Below are 17,594 nucleotides of genomic sequence, written 5' to 3' on the forward strand. Positions count from 1 at the left end.
GCAAACATGCTGCAGCTCACATTAAATTTGCTTTTCTTCCAAACGAAAACCTGCTCCAGGTTTCTCAAAGATATTCTTACTTCCATTATATCTGGATTATATACCCTATTTGGGGGAGAGGTAAACGTCAGCACACAATCTTCTGAAGTATTTTGGGGTGGCGTTCTCTATCCATGGGACTGAACTCTTCATTCCTCGTTGTACCCGTTGGAACTGCATTTGGAGTTGGTGTCCATAAACTCCACAGGCTCCCATCCTAAGAGACAGGAATAAACAGGCATGTGTAATCATTCAGCAAACATATATCTAGCTCTGGTGAGGTGGTGGGGACACTGCTGGGCATGAGAAGTGAGAGACGAAGGAGATGCAGTAGAGAATGGCTGCAATTGATATGAAATTATACTCTGAGCAAGGCTGGGCTGTAAAGTGTATTGTAAATATATGTGCTCTTTGAAATCCAGGAAAAAATATTTTCTACATCGCCTATTGTACCATGGGAAAATAAATTGTTATTGGTGAACAGTGGCATTTGAAGTTATTAGAAAACTCAAATCGAAAGGGAACAGTGCTCTGCCATGAATAAATGATGTTCATACTTCTTTTCACAAACTGCTATGTCACCTCCAGTGTAACTTGTCAAGTGCATTCTTGATATTAAGTTTCAAATAACAGTAACCAAGAAGTGGAACTTAGAAAAATGTATTAATGTGCATATTCTTATGTTCGGAGCAGTAAGAAATATGGAATGTCAAGTGATGAACTAATAGCAAACACATAATTCACATCTTTTTTAGGTTGGCTTGCAACAGAGAGTCGGAAATTGTGTCAAGGAAATGTAAGAGTGTGCAGCAGGAGTCTGTAACCTGATTTATTGAATTAGTCAAATAAGGCAGTGCTCCTTCTAGGGGACTCAGAGATATTCCTGTGATACTACGGAAGAAATCTTGCCCCGGGTGGGGGGTGGGAGCTTTGCAATGTAGATACACTGCCTGGTTCCATAATGTAGGTTGTTGCCGCCTTTTGATGGTGCATTTTTAAAAGTAGAATATACTTAGCAAAGATCCAAATGATTATGAATATGAATAGAAAGATCATTTGCATATTTGAATTACAGGGCTACATTGTAAGGAACATGATAATGAAATATTCTTTTTTTATATATTTTATTGATTTTTTACAGAGAGGAAAGGAGAGGGATAGAGAGTTAGAAACATCAATGAGAGAGAAACATCAATCAGCTGCCTCCTGCACACCCCCTACTGGGGATGTGCCTGCAACCAATGTCCATGCCCTTCACTGGAATCGAACCTGGGACCTTTCATTCCACAGGCCAATGCTCATCCACTGAGCCAAACCGGTTTGAGCCAGAAATATTCTTAAACAGTACTAAACATTTGTTTTATATCCATTTGTTTATATGGCCAAAAAAATATAATATTTATAAAACACCTGTTTAGTAGTATTTTTAACAATATTCACTTTGCAGGTCTGCTTCCTAAACATTGATTGCAGGGCCTGGGCTTCTGGTTATTTATAATCCACCCCACAATTCATCAACTCTCCATTTCAGAAAGTGATTGAATAAAATAATCAGAAGGCAAAATTTCTTCCAAGGCTATGTAATTAAAGTTCCTTAATGTGAACCTTTGAGCCAGTAATTCAGATCCCTTTTGCATGTATATGTCTCATGAAAAGAAACAATCAATCGTGATGATAAAGCAAGATGAGCCACGTGTGCTATGAAATGAATGTTGATTTCTCAAAAATCTGGATATGTTCAATGAGCAGAGCTGGCATTGTATCCTGGGCTTTATTGACAAAGGAAGGCAGTGTCATTATTTATTACTTATGATGGTTCATCAAGCTCTCAATGAGAACTGTCAGCTCAGAGCCAAGAGATGAAGCTGGAAAATAATGGTTTTTCTATGCTTGGCTATCAATCCATACCAGCATTAAACGATCTGTTTTGTAATTTCCTTGAAATCTGTTTAATTTATTTATATAAAAAAGAAGTGATTAAGCAATCACCGTTGTGGTAGTAAGAGACAGGCTAGCTTTTAAACATGGTGTCACCTTGTGAGCATCTTATGACATTATGGAATCTGGAAACTTCATCCACGAAAGGGACCTGAGGGTTTTATGCCTAACACTCCTGCTCTACAGATGGGAAACCCAGATTCAACATGAATGTGTGTCTTGCTCTTGAGAGAAGGAGACTGAACAGAAATTAGAACATGGGTTTTCTACATCTGGTTGGGAGGCCAGCTCTCTAGGAATGTAGGTGTTGGGATAACCGTGATTGTTTCTGTAAGAATACAGATTTTTCTCCATTAGGTAGCCATGAGTGTAGATGTTTCATTTCTGTTTCACTGCTATTTCTCATTTCAAAACACAAAACCTGTAACTTTCTCATCTCTTGGTTGCTTTGTGCATGTAGGCAATTCAGAAGTCTGTAGAGTGGGTTGTCTCATTTCCTATTTGATTGCATGGTTTTCTCAAAATACATTTTCTTCTTCCATCTGTAATTCATTTTCTGGGTATCTTCCTCCTCTAAGGAAGCTAAAAAACAAAACACTGTTTATTTTTATAACTTTCCCTATGCTTTTACTCTATAATTTTTCTGTTCAGAAACCTCCAATTGTTCCCAATTCCCTTTTGTGGGAGATTAGAAGTAATCTGTATAGTTTTCAATGTTCAACACACTACTTATGTTAACCCTTTTTCTTACCAGTTCCCAGGGTGCACCTGGCCTGTGAGTCACAGTTACTTTGGGTAACCTCTAATTAGTCTCATTTCTGTGCCTTTGCTTGCCTATGGTTTCTCTGTTCCTTTCTAGGGAAGGAGTAAGATCTTTTCACTATGAAAAAATCCTAAGATTGTGGGGCCTGTCTCCTGTCCACCAGGCTGAGAAAAGAACCACAGAGATGAAGAGGTCTCTCAGGGTTGGTCCTCAGCAGTCTGGCTGAGGTTTTGACTTCTTGGGGGCTGGTCCCTGTTTGCTTGGCTCTAGGTCTCTTTCCTTTTGATCCTCCCTCCCTGCTCTTCCCTAGATGGGACTGGGGGCAATGAATAGGCATAGCACAGGGATTTTTAGGGCAGTGAAAATACTCCCTCTGATATTATAATGATTGATATATGCCATTATATATTTGTCTAAACCCAAAGCATATATATAATTTCTGCACTCATCAGTGACTTGAGCCAGGAACACTGAGAATGTGTGTCTGTACAGCACTTTAGTCAATTATCTAAAGGTAAATGGATTAAGTAGTCCAGGAAATAGACTTGGTTGTCAATAACTACATTGCATCTATTGTTAAATTTTGTCATTGATGTAACTAATTAATGAAATGAGACATTTCCCAGTGGACTAACCTCAATTCAAAAAAGCTTCAATTGTAGGAAGATTTTCAATGAAAGTCTGAAGTCTGTAGACTGATGAAAAACAGAGGGAAGGGGTGTAGGGCCTGGAGAGATTAACCAAATAATGTGTATGTATATAGGCATTGCCCAGGAACACAGGCAAAGGGTGGAGTAGGCCTGGGTGGGGTGGGAAAACAATGGTGGTTGCAAATGGGTGGAAAAAGGGGTTGGGACATTTGTAATACTCTCAACAATAAAGATTTTTTTAAAAAGAAAAAAAAAAGAATGTTCTGAAGTTCATTTAGTTGTATTGCAATAGAGCTTAACACTTTTCTAATTATTGTTTTATTAATAGTTCTAGTAGCTCTGATTCCTTATGAGACTGCAGAATTTGAGTTTGATTCAATGGATAGAGCATCAGTCTGCAGAGTGAAGGGTCCTGGGTTGGATTCAGGTCAAGGGCACATGCCCAGGCTGGGCTTGATCCCCAGAAGGGGGCAGGCATGCAGGAGCAGCCCATCACTGGTTCTCTCTCATCATTGATGTTTCTATCTCCCTCTCCCTTCCTCTCTGAAATCAATAATATATATATTTTAAAGGAACCACAGGGACGTTTACCTTTAAAAAAAATTAAAAAACAAAACAAAAAAATCTCAAATTATTTTAGCGATTAAAACCTTGGACTGATTCTAGGACAAATAATATGAATTAAATTTTCTTTAAAAAACTTGTCTAGAGTACACAAAGGGTAAAAGTTAATTTTTATTATTTTGTGTACTAGGTTTTACTTCTGTGAAATTAGAAGCTCAAGTTAGAGGAGACAATACTTATTTTTTTCCAAGCCTCACAAATCTGTGTGTGTGTGTTTTTTCAGAGCATATAATAGTTCAGTAGATAATTTGAAACTGATTCATCTGTGAGACCATCTGTCAGAAATATGCTGCAGCTGTTAAATGTCCAGCAAAATTTGAACTACAAGTCTCCAAGTGATTTGCCCTTGGTACATGCAGACCAGACAATTTCCTGTTTGATTTACAACCATGATTCTTGCAACTGTGACTGATTTTCTAGCTATATTTTAAATATTTTTTGGAGCATAGCTATTGGACCAACCAAAAGGAAAATGAAAGAATATAATCTTATTTTTTTATGTAATAGCATTGAATTTATTCAGTTTCATATGCTGCTATACTAATTGTGTTCAACATTTTTCAAAGTATATAAAGAGATCAACCAAAGGACTGTATGCTTGCATATGAGCATAACCATTGGATACAGATGGGGAGGTGGGGTTGAGGGCATGTGCTGGAGGTTGGGGTGGCTAGGGAGAGGTCAATGGGGGGAAAAGGAGCTTACACATAAAATCACAAATGATGTCATAGATTTCTTTCATGTCTTTAATCCTCTGTTCCATTTACTTTGTAGTAATTATGCTTCTTTTCTCTTTAAGTAATTATATTAATTAAGTCATTAGTTTAATTTTCTTTGGGGAAAAAAAAAGTGTTAATATGAAGAGATAAAAAAAAAAAGTAGGAAAACCTCCAAACTCCACATATTAAGGAAGGGAAGACTCCCTCTTTCTTCTGGAATAGATCCACTATAAACAAATACTATCACAATAGACTTTCACTGAAATAGGATGAAACTTCTATTAGAAACACCAAATTAATGTCTTATGTGTCTTTGAAAACATATGATTTCACTCATAGGTGGGATTTACTGAACATATTAGGTGTTGATGGAGATCAGATAGTTGATTCCCGTGCATGATACAGAGAAGAATATATTTGCATCTCGTCATGGGATGAAGCCAATGCTCACTCTCTGGATAAGCAGTTTTTAAAATGGAAAAAAAATCACCATATTCTTTAAAGTGAATACATCTCAGTTGCACGGATTAGGAATTAGTTCCCCTTGCTCACTTTTAGAAGGGTTTATTACTTATCATTGTCAGTAATTCATTGATTGAACAATTTTTATAAAATTCCTGCTGCAGGCAAGGTTCTTGGGCCCCAAGAATAGAGGCTCAGTCAAGAGGGCACATGCCATGTTCTCCTGGTTTATAGAATAAACAAATAAATAAATGACTTGCCACCCCCTTTTTGATTTTTTTTTCCACAAAAAAAAGTTCTAGAGGTGGCATCAGAAAGCATAGATGCCATTCAGAAAAGTAAAAAACAGAAAAGTCCTGTTTGGGATTTGAAATGCTTCTTATCTATAAATGTGATTTCAAATCTAAGACATGATGTTTTATTAATTAAAACAAAAAATTAAAAAAAAAGATTGAAATCTCTATTCTCCAATAAGTTGATTTGGTCCTTATATTCAGTTGAAGGCCTCTCCTCTCACATATCAACGAATACTACAGTTACTGCCTCTTAACCAAGTCCTAATTCCTTCCAAGATCCTAATGAACATCAATAAAGTTGAATCTGTGACCATAATGTTTTGTTCTAAAGCAGAGATATCTGTTAAAAAAAAAAAAAAAAAAAAAAAAAAAGAAATGAAAGGGAAAGAAAACCCTTAAAATGTAATTTGTAATAGAATTGCTATAGGATCCAGCATCCTTTGGATGGTGTACATCCAAAGAAAATGGAATCACTATCAAAAAAAAAAAAAAAAGTAATGAGTTTTAAAAAAATAAACAATCAAGGTAATTTTAGATTATGTTTGGTGCTGTGAGAAAAAACAAAGTGTGATTGAAAAGCAAGCAATATTTGGAGGGTGTAAAGGCAGATGTTGAGTTGCTTGACATAGATAAACTGGCCAGGAAAACAGGAAATGGAACAGGGAGGGTGGAAATGCCCTCCTCCCTCCCTCCCTGCCTCTCTCCCTCCCTCTCTTTCTCCCCCCTCCTCTCTCCCTCCCCTCCCTTCCTTTTTTCTTGAAAAGGAAATAAAACATTAAGCAGAAATCATAATCTTGGGAAACACAGTTTCTGAAATATAGTTGGACTAGATCCTATACCAGTCTTCTCTTGGTCAGAGCATGGGAAGTGATGCTACTTATAATTTATAAAGGCTATACTCTGCTTTATTATCTCAGTGATTACTCGGGGAGCACTTGAGTTATGACTTCAGTCTACTTTTCATTCAAACCTGAAACTCTTCATTAGGCTAGAAAATAAATAACACTTTACTTGCCCAAGGGGTTTTCCCACTGGCATTGAAGCAATGTAACAATAGCAGAATCTGTCTAGGAAGTCAGACAAATGGTGTCAAGGAATAACGTAGAAAACAGTAGTTGGATGCAATTCCCATTACATGGGTACCCGGGAAGTTGCATACTCAGACTGGCGAATGCAGTAGTTAGCAATAGCCAGGCATGTGGCTGGGCAGACAAAGCATAAGGGAATTCAGGAACAAGAGGCCAAGTGCAGACCTTGGTACTCCAACTCTGAAAGGAGCATCAGAGGGAGACAGAACATCTCTGGGAAGAACTGAGATGCTTCTGGAGAGCCAGAGAAGAAGATTAGCACATCTATTCCGCTTGCAGTTCAAGATGGTTTGGGCCATAATGAGCATTGTTTGGAACCAGAGAGTTTAGAGGGAATTCTGGCCTCTTAAATTTGTTCTAACCATGGAGAAAACTGGCCATAAAACCTGAGGCAGGGTAATTTCAGCTTCAAAAGTTTGGAATTGAATGCACAGGACATAAGGAGACCATTAAGTGATGCATTGTACTGAGAAAGTGCCTTCCATAATAGCTTTTCCCCTAAAGTACCAGTGAAGATTTGCTAGAACTTCTGTACTGACAGCACTATTCAGTTCTGGAATTCCTTGCTGTTCTTACTTGTTTTCTTTGTAGTAAGCTTATGTTTCCAAATGTGTGATATAAAACACATTTTAAGTGCTATAAACTAAAACAATATCATGTTGTGAAAATTTTACATTATTTTAATGAGAGATACAATGGAATGCCATTTCCAATGTCAATTCCATGTGTCCTGAAGTCCTTTGACCTTGCCAACTCTTGCCCATGCCCCTAGTTAATAGAGATCCCATTGCCCTTAGGAGAAGGGTAGCAGCCATTATTGAATTAGAATTTTTACAACTAGTCTGTCTTCAGGATTGACTGAAATTATGTGAAAATAAAACTCAAGGCCCATCTGCTTCTCTAGTTTGCATCCAAGAATCCCTGGAAAGGAACTCCACCAGAGACCAAATATTTGCTGTAGTTGTGTTGCTGTAGTTTTGGAAGCCATCCCAGTATGGGAAAATACAATACTAAATTATTTCAAATGTTTGCATGCTGTCTCTCTTTCTTCCTCCCTCTTGTTTATAAAAATTGTAACTTTCTGAAGGGATTTGCCTGATTTTCTAGTATTTAACATATTAAGTACATCGAGAGACATGTTCTAACACAGCAAGTGAGCTGACTCTTTGGAATATGTAACATGTAATAAGTATTGTTGCAGTTGGAAATAAAACTGGATTGTTTGTCATAATAGTATGGCAATATGTCCCTGCATGGATGCATGGAGTGCTACTACAAAGGTCTCTAGTTTCATTAGGCATTATGGCCTCCATGATTTTGCTTAAGCTGTTCCCTCTTTCCATAACCCCCTTTTCATCTATATGTAGTTCATCACTTCTTTAGGTTCTATTTTTGTATAGAATATGTTACCTGATACCATAAGTGATCATTAATCATTCTTCCTTTTGGATACCTGGAATATTTTTTATGCTGGACCAGAGTTTGGGGGAAAAAAATTTTTTTCTATAAAAGGTCAGACAATGCAGCCCAGCCAGTGATTCTTAGTGGTTGAATGTTGACCCAAGAACCAGTAGGTCATGATCAGGGCACAAGCCCAGGTTGTGGGCTTGATCCCCAGTAGAGGGCATGCAAGAGGCAGCTCATCAGTGATTCTCTCTCATCATTGATGTTCCTATCTCTCTGTCTCTTTCCCTTCCTCTCTCTCTCTCTGTGAAGTCAATTAAAAAAAAATAAAAGTCAGATGATGCATATTTTATTTTGGAGGCTATTGGTCTCTTTTGTGCCATCCCACTGTTGTGTAAAATCAGCTGTAGACAATATGCATAGCTGTGCTCTAATAAATTTTTATTTATAAATGAAAGCAATGAGCCACACTTGGCCTATAGTACTTTTTTTGTGGACTCTCATACTTGACAATGCTTAATTTTAGACCTTGAGAGAAGCTTAGCTAATGCTCTTCTATTCTGTGTTGATCTTCACTGTATGAAGGAGAACTGGCATACTTAAGATTATATATTTATGATGGAGGCAGAACTGATAAACAACTCACCTGAATAACAACCCTGCATTTTCATTTATTTGTAACTTTCAGTATTTGATGATATTTTCTTTAGAACTGAATTACAAACTGTTTAGTATTATCACTTGTTCTTTCATGTTTAACCACTTCATGTGGGTCATTTCCTGTTGTGGGGAAATGGACCATGAAAAAAAAAAAAAATATATATATATATATATATGTATATAAAATTTTCAAAGTGTTTAGAACAGTACAAAGTATAGAGTAAAATCTTAACAACTATTTATAATTAAAAGTCAATCAAGAAAGCATACAGTACATGTAGCAATTTTCTTTCTTTTAATTAAATTGATGGGGGTGACATTAGTCAACATGAACAAGATTTGTATATCACACACTGTGATCACCACCAAAGTCAAATCTTCCCCTGTCTCCTTATATTAGGATCCACTTTTCATAATTATAAGGTTATAAATTAATTCTCAATTTAGAAGAATGTGAGATTGCTAGAGTTTAAAAGTGCTTAAATTCTAATAAATTTATAGCCATCTTTTACAAAAACCAACCAAACAAACAAAAACACTCACAAGTAATCTCTTATATACTCTTATATTTTCTGTTTCCAATTTCTTAAAATTTTTAATTGTATGATTTTTAAAAAATAGTGGCAAATTGCCAAAACCAGTTTGGCTCAGTGGATAGAGTGTCAGCCTGTGGACTGAAAGGTCCCAGGTTTGATTCCGGTCAAGGGCATGTACCTTGGTTGCTGGCACATCCCCAGTAGGATGTGTGCAAGAGGCAGCTGATCGATGATTCTTGCTAACTCTCTATCCCTCTCTCTTACTCTCTATACAAAAAAATCAATAAAATATATTTTAAAAAAATAGTGACAAATTTTAAATTTGGTATAAAAATGATTTGTTACAGAAGTCAAACCTTTAAAAATGTAGTGTGGATAAACTATTTTCAGGTTTTATGAGTGCTCTATTTACATTGTAAATTTAAATTAGTTAATGGATTATTTAAACAATTATTCATCAACCTCATTTAAACTACTTTAGATGTCATTCTATATACGCACTGAAGGTTAACTCTTGGAAAATGCATAATTCATCGGTATTATCCTATGGAGCAGGTTTGGATTAAGGAAATTGTTCCCAGCATTCTGCTGTGGATTTCTGACAGGGCTCACCTCCTCATTTCCTTCTGATTACTTCTTGGACGTCAACTGATTGCAGAGGCTTTCCTTGACTACGCATCAAAAAAATAAATAAATAAAATTAAAAAAATCTCTCAACCTCCACACCTTTCCAAACTGCCTGCCCCTACTTCATATTAATGTCTCTATAGTATTTATCACTATCTCATAATAAATTTACCTTTTACTTTCTAGTCTGTTTCTTTCCATGAAAATGCAGAATATTGTCAATTTCTCCTATTGCTACATTTCCCCTGCCTAGCTCAGCATAGGTGCTTGGTGCATATTTGAATGAACGAAAGGAAAACGAATGAACATTAGCACATTCTTCATATAATGGGAGGTTGAGAAATAATAATTATTCCAGTTAAATGCAGACTATGGCAAAATATTATGAAGAGTTAGGCTCCAGAGAGTCAGGAGAGAGGAAATCACGATTTTATTTATTTGGGGTACTGGTAGCTAAACTGAATAGCACAGTTTTTTGTTGTTGTTGTTGTTTGTTGTTGTTGTTGTTGTTTTTACATTTAATATGAAGTCCATTTTAGACACCCATTTTGTGAACTGATACTTTAAAAATAAAATTTTTGTTCATGTTCTTATCCTTTTACATTTAACTTTCTGGGGAATATATTCATACACACATGCCATATTTTCCAAAGGCACCTGCAGTATAACTAAGAAAAATAAGAAATCTAACAATGTGTTTAAAGTGATGGATTTGTTCATTTTAACTTCAAATTTGTACACACTTGAGGGATGGGATAATAAATAACAATTAGTATTCCTAGTTTCATTTGGGATGTAAAACTACCTGAGTGCCTTTTCAAGAAAACTAGTTCATTCCTTCTATTGCTAATGTTTTTTTTTTTTTCTTGTTTATAAACATGTGAGGTAGAAATGATCGTAGAATATCCAGTGTGACCTCTGTGCCATTGAATGGAAAACTGAGTGCGTACTAAGATTTGTTGGAGACTTAAGAGCACCTTTCTATAAATCAGGTGTTGTGTGCCCAGCCAACTGTTGCTCAATGGTTGAGTGTGGACCTATGTATCAGGAGGTCATGAGTTGATTCTTGGTCAGGGCACACACCAGGGATGTAGGCTCAACCCCTGGTAGGGGGTGTGCAGGAAGCAGCCGATCAATGTTTCTCTCTCATCATTGATGTTTCTATCTCTCTTTCCCTTTCCCTTCATCTCTGAAATCAATAAACCATATATTTACAATCATCAGGAGTTGTACTACATTGTAATTAAGCAGTGTGCTTTAGGACTCAAAGGTCATTCTGGAAATGTTTTTAGAGTGTGTGTCAAGCAGTGTTCAGAACCTTGGAGAGTAAGTGGTACGCAAATTATAAAAACTTTTCCCCATGTGTTCCCAGTAAACTAAACGATTAAATGAGAAGAAACATAATATGTCAGGCGACTCTCAATGCTCTATAGGAGAATGAGGCAGATGTGGTGCAGAGAGTGATGGTAGTAGCATACTATTTTAACCAGGTGGACTTAATGAGCTTGTCTATAGCAATGAAAGATGACTGAGCAGAGCCTGGGAGGAGTAGGTGGAGCCTCCTGGCAACTGGAATGGTAATTGTGAAGGCTCACAGCAGGAGCAGGCCTGTTGTTGAAGGAAGGGGAAGGGGACCAGGGTGGCTACACAGTCATGGACAAGGATGTGGGAATGGGAGGTAACTAAGGAGGTGGCCACTGTGGCCATTGGAGGGTTTCTGGCTTTATTCTGAGGGAGTGAGAGTAGGAGCCACAGAACCCCTTATATTTTTAATAGTGTCCCTTTAGTCATTATGTTCAGAAGCATGGCAGGGGAACAAGGGGGGAAGTAGGGAGACTATGCAGTCTTTCTGGTGACTGATGGCAATATGGCACAAGGTGGCAGCATTTGGGTTGTTCCAGTATGATTAGACACAGGCCTTGATGCACTCTCTCAGACAAGGAGTGTAGACAGGGGAGAAATCCAAGGGTTGAGCCACTGAGCACTTGACCATACTATCTAATAAAGAGGAAATATGGTAATTGACCCTCATGCCACAGCCAATAACGAGGGAATATGCTAATTGACTGCCCTGCTCTTAAAGATGGCTACACCTACAGCCACAGGATGACAGTGCCCAGTACCCTCAGCCCCACCCGGGCGGCAGGCAGGTGGCAAAGTCAGGCCCGCCCTCAGGCAGATCTGGGTGCTCCATGCATCTGCCTCCAGAGTCCCCCAGTCCCCTCCTAGGGCCACCAGAGGCTCAGGTTATCAGGGCCACCCGAGGCTTGCACTGCCAGCAATGGCAGTGTCAGAGGTGTGATGGGACATCGTCTTCCCCTAATTGCTGGGCCACCTCCTGCCCCTGAGGGCTCCTGGACTGTAAAGTGGGCAGGCCGGGCTAAGGGAGCCCCCTCTCCAGTGCATTCATTTTCATGCACCGGGCCTCTAGTTTAGACAAAGAAAATGAGAAAGATCCATTAAATGATTCAGAGAACAAGCTGGTAGTGAGGAAGGAGGACAAAAAATGAATGGGTCTATAGTAGCTAAGTGAGGAATAGAATTGAAGGATCACCTGGTAACAACACAGTTGACTCTTCAAATATGGGAACTGATGCATTTTAGATGCATTTCAAGTTGGAGATTATTGTGTTCTCCTTTCCTGACACCTTTTTCTTAGTCTCTTATTTCGGATTGCATTCTTCCTAATCTTCCCTCCTCCAATCTCAGTGTTTGGAATCCTCTACTCCTATAATGAAGGTTGTCAGGAGATGCCAAATTCTGAAACCTATTCAATAAACAATCTCAACTTTGTACATGGTGCTGAGAGAGCAGGTCTGAATTGAGACCCTTAGGCAAAAAGCACTGGGTCATAGTTATAACTCTTAAAAACCAAACGGTTGTTTAAACTGTTCCTGCGATTTCTCAGAATGTCATAATTGAGTTGCCTAAATTCTAACAATTTGCTAAATAGTTGCGTCATAGATTTTTAAAAATTTGTTCTGTAGTCAGTAATTATTTTAGCAAATACACACCAATTGTTATATAAAGACTTTTATTAACGTTTCCCCATTCTCTCTTCTTTTCTTAGAAAAATGTGATGAACCCCTTCTGTCTGGGCTCTCCCATGTAGCTTTCAGCAGCTCGTCCTCCATGTCTGCAAGCTATTCTCCTGGCTATGCCAAGATCAACAAGCGAGGGGGTAAGCAACTTCTTTCTCTTATGTCAGCAAGTGTGTTAAATAAGAAATTCTATATTTACAGATATAGTGGCATACTGTACATAGCTGCATATAACTCTGTCCTCAAAACCAGCCCATGAAATCTACTTTATTGTGACTGTCACACAGCTGGCTTTCTCTCCATCCCTCATGTCACTTTGGTTCTACATGTCACACAAGATACTTGATGATAACCTCAAAGTGGGTCAAGGTAGAAAACAACAGAGGGAGGTTATTTCCTCCTTAAGAAGATAAAAAAGAAATTCAGATATGGTTATGTTAATAAACAAGAAAATTTTCATGTCATTATAACATTCATATGCAAATACCCTTAGGAGTGGAGCCATGTTGGCTGAAGTTCATGCTAAGGAATAAATGACAAATAAGCCACATTTATTGAGGATACATATAATTAGCACAGCATGACATTACTTATCTTAAAGACAAATAAAGGCAGATGGGAATTCCAAAGGGAGAAAAAAATGATGTAAGGGAAGCGGCAATGCTGGGGATATATTTTCTTACTTCACTATTGGCAATAATTTGTCCTCTGTATATTTGCATTTACACTCTGATTCTATATGTATTCATAAACCATACAAGCATCCAAAAGCAAGATCATATACCAACACAAAAGGGTAAAAGGATGTAACTTGCTAATTATACAAATACAGAAAAGAACAAATTCAGTTGAGTCTTATGTTGATACACATTGGCTTCAACTTTTTATCATTATCATTTATTTAAATTATATTCTTCAAATACATTTTGGAGAGAGAGAGAGCTCATGAATACATAGAGAGGCAGAGTATAAATGCAAATATACAATCAGGGGACATATTGATACATGCATAAAATTTAATTTTAGGGGTCCCCACAATACAAATCCATCTCCTAAGGCTTTGGTATCAGGGACTAGTATATGACAAACTGGGGAGAAATATCATATTTAAATGGAAAATCGACTTGTGATTCTCTCATGTCTTTTGAAGCCTACTTCTTTAAATTTGCTTGTTTGTTTATCTTAGAACAATACCTAAGTCTTGTGATCTGTATTATGGACACAGATTTGGGGACTGAGAGGGTTATTGGGGAAACCAGGAAGGGCCATGTGGAGATAAGTTGAAAAGAGATGTAAAATGGATCCACATAGAAGGTAGATAAAGTCCTGGTTATTCCTATTCTCTTTTAGTCCTTACTGTGATCATGCTATAACTCTGGCTGTATTTCTTGAGTCTATGAAATTTACCTTTCTAATTCTATCAATAATAGTCACCTCCTCTTGCCTGAGCTAATTTGAGTAAATTTGTCTTCCTAGTTACTAAATATCTCCTTATTAAAAACAATTTTCATTGGCTCCATTTTACAGATTAAAATGATAAATATAGAAACCCAAAAAGACATCAACTGGGAATCTGAATTTGAGATTCTAAAGTGTCATAGCTAGGGGCTAGTTTGTTCAGGGACACAAATCTATATCTTCTACTCAATTCTGACACTCTTCATGCCCAATTAAGCCAGATGAAGCAATATCAATGCCGCACATAAATTTGCCCAAAGAAAGAACCTACCAAGAAATAGAAGGTTTAAGGCAAGTTTGTTTTATGTTTATATAGTCAGATCTTCTTAAATGATGAAATCTTAGAGCTTCTAAAGGGATGCAGATCTTGGATAATTTTCTTTCTTTTTCACACTCTTGCCACTTTGGTTTACTTGGTAGAACCTTCTATGCTGGCTGTTTCCCAGAGATTTTTTTCTTTTTAGATTTATTTTCTGGATAATCCCTACCATGTTAGAAACAGTCTTCTCTACTAAAATCAAAGGGCAGAGAGTTGCTGGCAGTGTTTTTTGAAGTTATTTCGCCTTTATTTCCTCCAGCAGGGAGAACAGATTGCATTTGTAGACCACATAATTGACAATTGGTTCTAGGAGGAATAGGTGTATAACAGACATCTGGAAAGACTGCCTGAGCAGGTCCAATAATGTCCAAGCTCGTGTCTTAAAGTGAACTACAGTCTTTACCTTCCCTTAAAAGACACCACTGATGTAAATAATTGCCTCCATGCTTTGATGCCTTGGCTTGCTCAAATCATTGCATTTATCATATTCTGCTTCCTATTGTGCAAGAGAGAGATTTAGAAATTAGTATAATGCCAAACTCCTCTCCATGTCACACGTACAGTCTATCTCTACACCTTGGCACCATGTCTCCTGGGCTCCTAGGTGGCTCCGCAAAGAATCACACTTACTCTGCTCTTCAGGGGGTTTGTTCCCACCACTCCTGAAAAGCAAAAATTTTCTCTCCTTTTTTACACCCTTGATATAAGTGCTTACAAATATAACTCCCTTAGTTATATTTGTAAGCACTTTCTTTCTAATTTCTGTTATTTCTCCCCTTTCCTGCTTTATATATTAAGAGGATCATAGCTAATTAAATCCCAAACCAGAGCTGATGCACTATGAATTGGGAAAGGAATCACAAAGCCTCCACAAAGACATTTTCCCTCTTGGTACCATGAATGCCTTAGCTTGTGCTCTTCTGTTCTCTCTTGTCCCCGATCCACCCTTCTGTTCCTTTTTGCCCACCCTGGCAGCCAGTAGCTGCCGGATCAAGTACTATTCTTAAACCTGATGAGGAAGCTTTTTCCTTAGACTATAACATCAAGGTTTAAATTGTGAAATAGAATCATCTTCCCAGTGGATGGGCTTCTGTCCATGTTGGCAGATCTCACTCCATTATTTTCCCTTCTCCAGCCTCTACTCTTTCTCAGTGTGTCTCTTAACCTGCTCCTTCCTACTCACTAATGATTCATTATTTATTAAGAGTTCATTGGCTGAAGAGTTTCTTCTCCTAGGAGCATTGGCCTCTTAAGACTAAATCCTTGGGAGCAGGAAAATCCAGAAGGCTGATTTTCTAATATAGCATTTCAGGATATTTGACATTCCTATTTGGACTGGCTATATTTCTTCATCTTCGAATCACTCTCCTGGAAACACCTGCTGATCTTGCAGGCTCTGATGCAGTGCTGAGCAGTGGGACAAGAATGACTTGTCTTCATGCATAACTAGGTTTTAATATGGAATCAACCAAGGGTGAGTATGGTATTAGTCAATTATTTAAACTTTCTGCATCTCAGTTTCCTGATTCCTATGGGCACTATATAATTTATCACCTGAGCCAGGAACTTTTGACAGAGTTCTATTAATAATTACATCAGAGTAATCTCGGAAGTCTGGGCCCCCTCTTTATATTTTAACATGAATCAATTATACACTTTAACAGAGCTCTGGTGAAGGCTAAATGAAAAAAATCTGCAAAAATTGTTGCATTTAAATATTAGTCTCTTTGCTATCAGTTGTCCTCAGCTCCTCAAAATAATAATGCAGATATTAATATTTTAAAGCAACTGAAAGAAATGTCCTCATCATTACTAAAAGAGCACTTCCCTAAAAAGTGATTGCTGGGGTTTGTGTTCTTGCCAGTCTTTGTGTTTCCCCTGTAATCATCTAAGAAAAAGAAAATATTATAATAATTGAAAGATAAAAATATTTTAATGAGTTTCACATAATCAGATTGCTCCTTAACATTAACTTAAATGTTGCCCATCTTTTTACCTTAAATTCCATTCATTTCAAATAAAATAGTTTGTCAGTTATTTTAAAGTGTTATTTTGTACATAATTATCTTTATATTTTTTAAATTATATTTTATAGATTCTAATATAATATTAGTAATTTTATGATGTCCAACAAAGCCAAAAAGAATATTTTGGACTTTAGGGAGAATAAAAATAAATGTTTATTTCCCACTACTCAGTCATATAAATTCTGTTTTTAAAATTACATATTTAAATTATTTCTCTCATTGATGTTTCTAACTCTATATCCCTTTCCTTACATCTCTGTAAAAAATGAATGAAATATATGTTTATTTTTTTAAAAAAGCATGTTCATCAGGAAATAGCTCATAATTTATTTAGACATGCCTTTTCAATTTGCAAATATTATTGCTATTTTTCTGCTATGGCATTAAATTTTATAATGTTGGAATTTTAAACCCTTCTTTTCTGTCCCCCATAGAAATATATGCTGGGTTGTGTAGCATTTCCCCTAGAGCACTGTTTCCCAATGTGTGTGATGTCACTGTGTTCTCTTCCACCTACACACAACACAAATGTCCACAATCAAATAAGCCAGGGGATATTGTTTTCTGTGGTCCTCTCTTGGGGAGTGAGTAAACCTTTCCATCGTGGGGCATCTGAAGGGCCAGCAGAACATGTTTTCACTCAGGGAGATGCTGTTCTAAAATTTAGCCAATCACTCTGTACATAAGAGTTTTAACTGGGTTTGTTTAATATGCTTAGAAGTACAGTTGTGTCCCATGGGTCTTTGATAATAGTGTGATGGAGGATAATTTTGGGTTTTGGAGAGTGAACAAGAGTTAATTAAAAAAAAGTGAGTTTCTAGATTTGGGGCATTAAAGATGAAGAACTTTTTAGTTAATTATCTTAAGAAAGTTGCTGTTCTGCTAGGTTTGTTGCAAAGATCTTCATATTTGTCTGTGAGAAAACCATGAACGGGATTAGAAT

The 17,594-nt window shown here is 37.1% G+C and overlaps 1 protein-coding gene across 1 annotated transcript in view; it reads left to right on the forward strand.

Annotated features, from left to right (window-relative positions):
- The window catches only part of CNTNAP2 (contactin associated protein 2), a 1,655,787-nt gene that overhangs the window by 498,406 nt on the left and 1,139,787 nt on the right, over positions 1-17,594 (forward strand). Inside the window, exon 2 of the mRNA XM_036429148.2 lies at positions 12,877-12,987. Within this exon, the coding sequence (XP_036285041.1) occupies positions 12,877-12,987 (111 nt within the window). The remainder of the gene's footprint in view (positions 1-12,876; positions 12,988-17,594) is intronic.

This window comes from Pipistrellus kuhlii, unplaced genomic scaffold (genome assembly GCF_014108245.1).
Source record: "Pipistrellus kuhlii isolate mPipKuh1 unplaced genomic scaffold, mPipKuh1.p scaffold_m20_p_10, whole genome shotgun sequence".
Lineage (NCBI taxonomy): Eukaryota > Metazoa > Chordata > Mammalia > Chiroptera > Vespertilionidae > Pipistrellus > Pipistrellus kuhlii.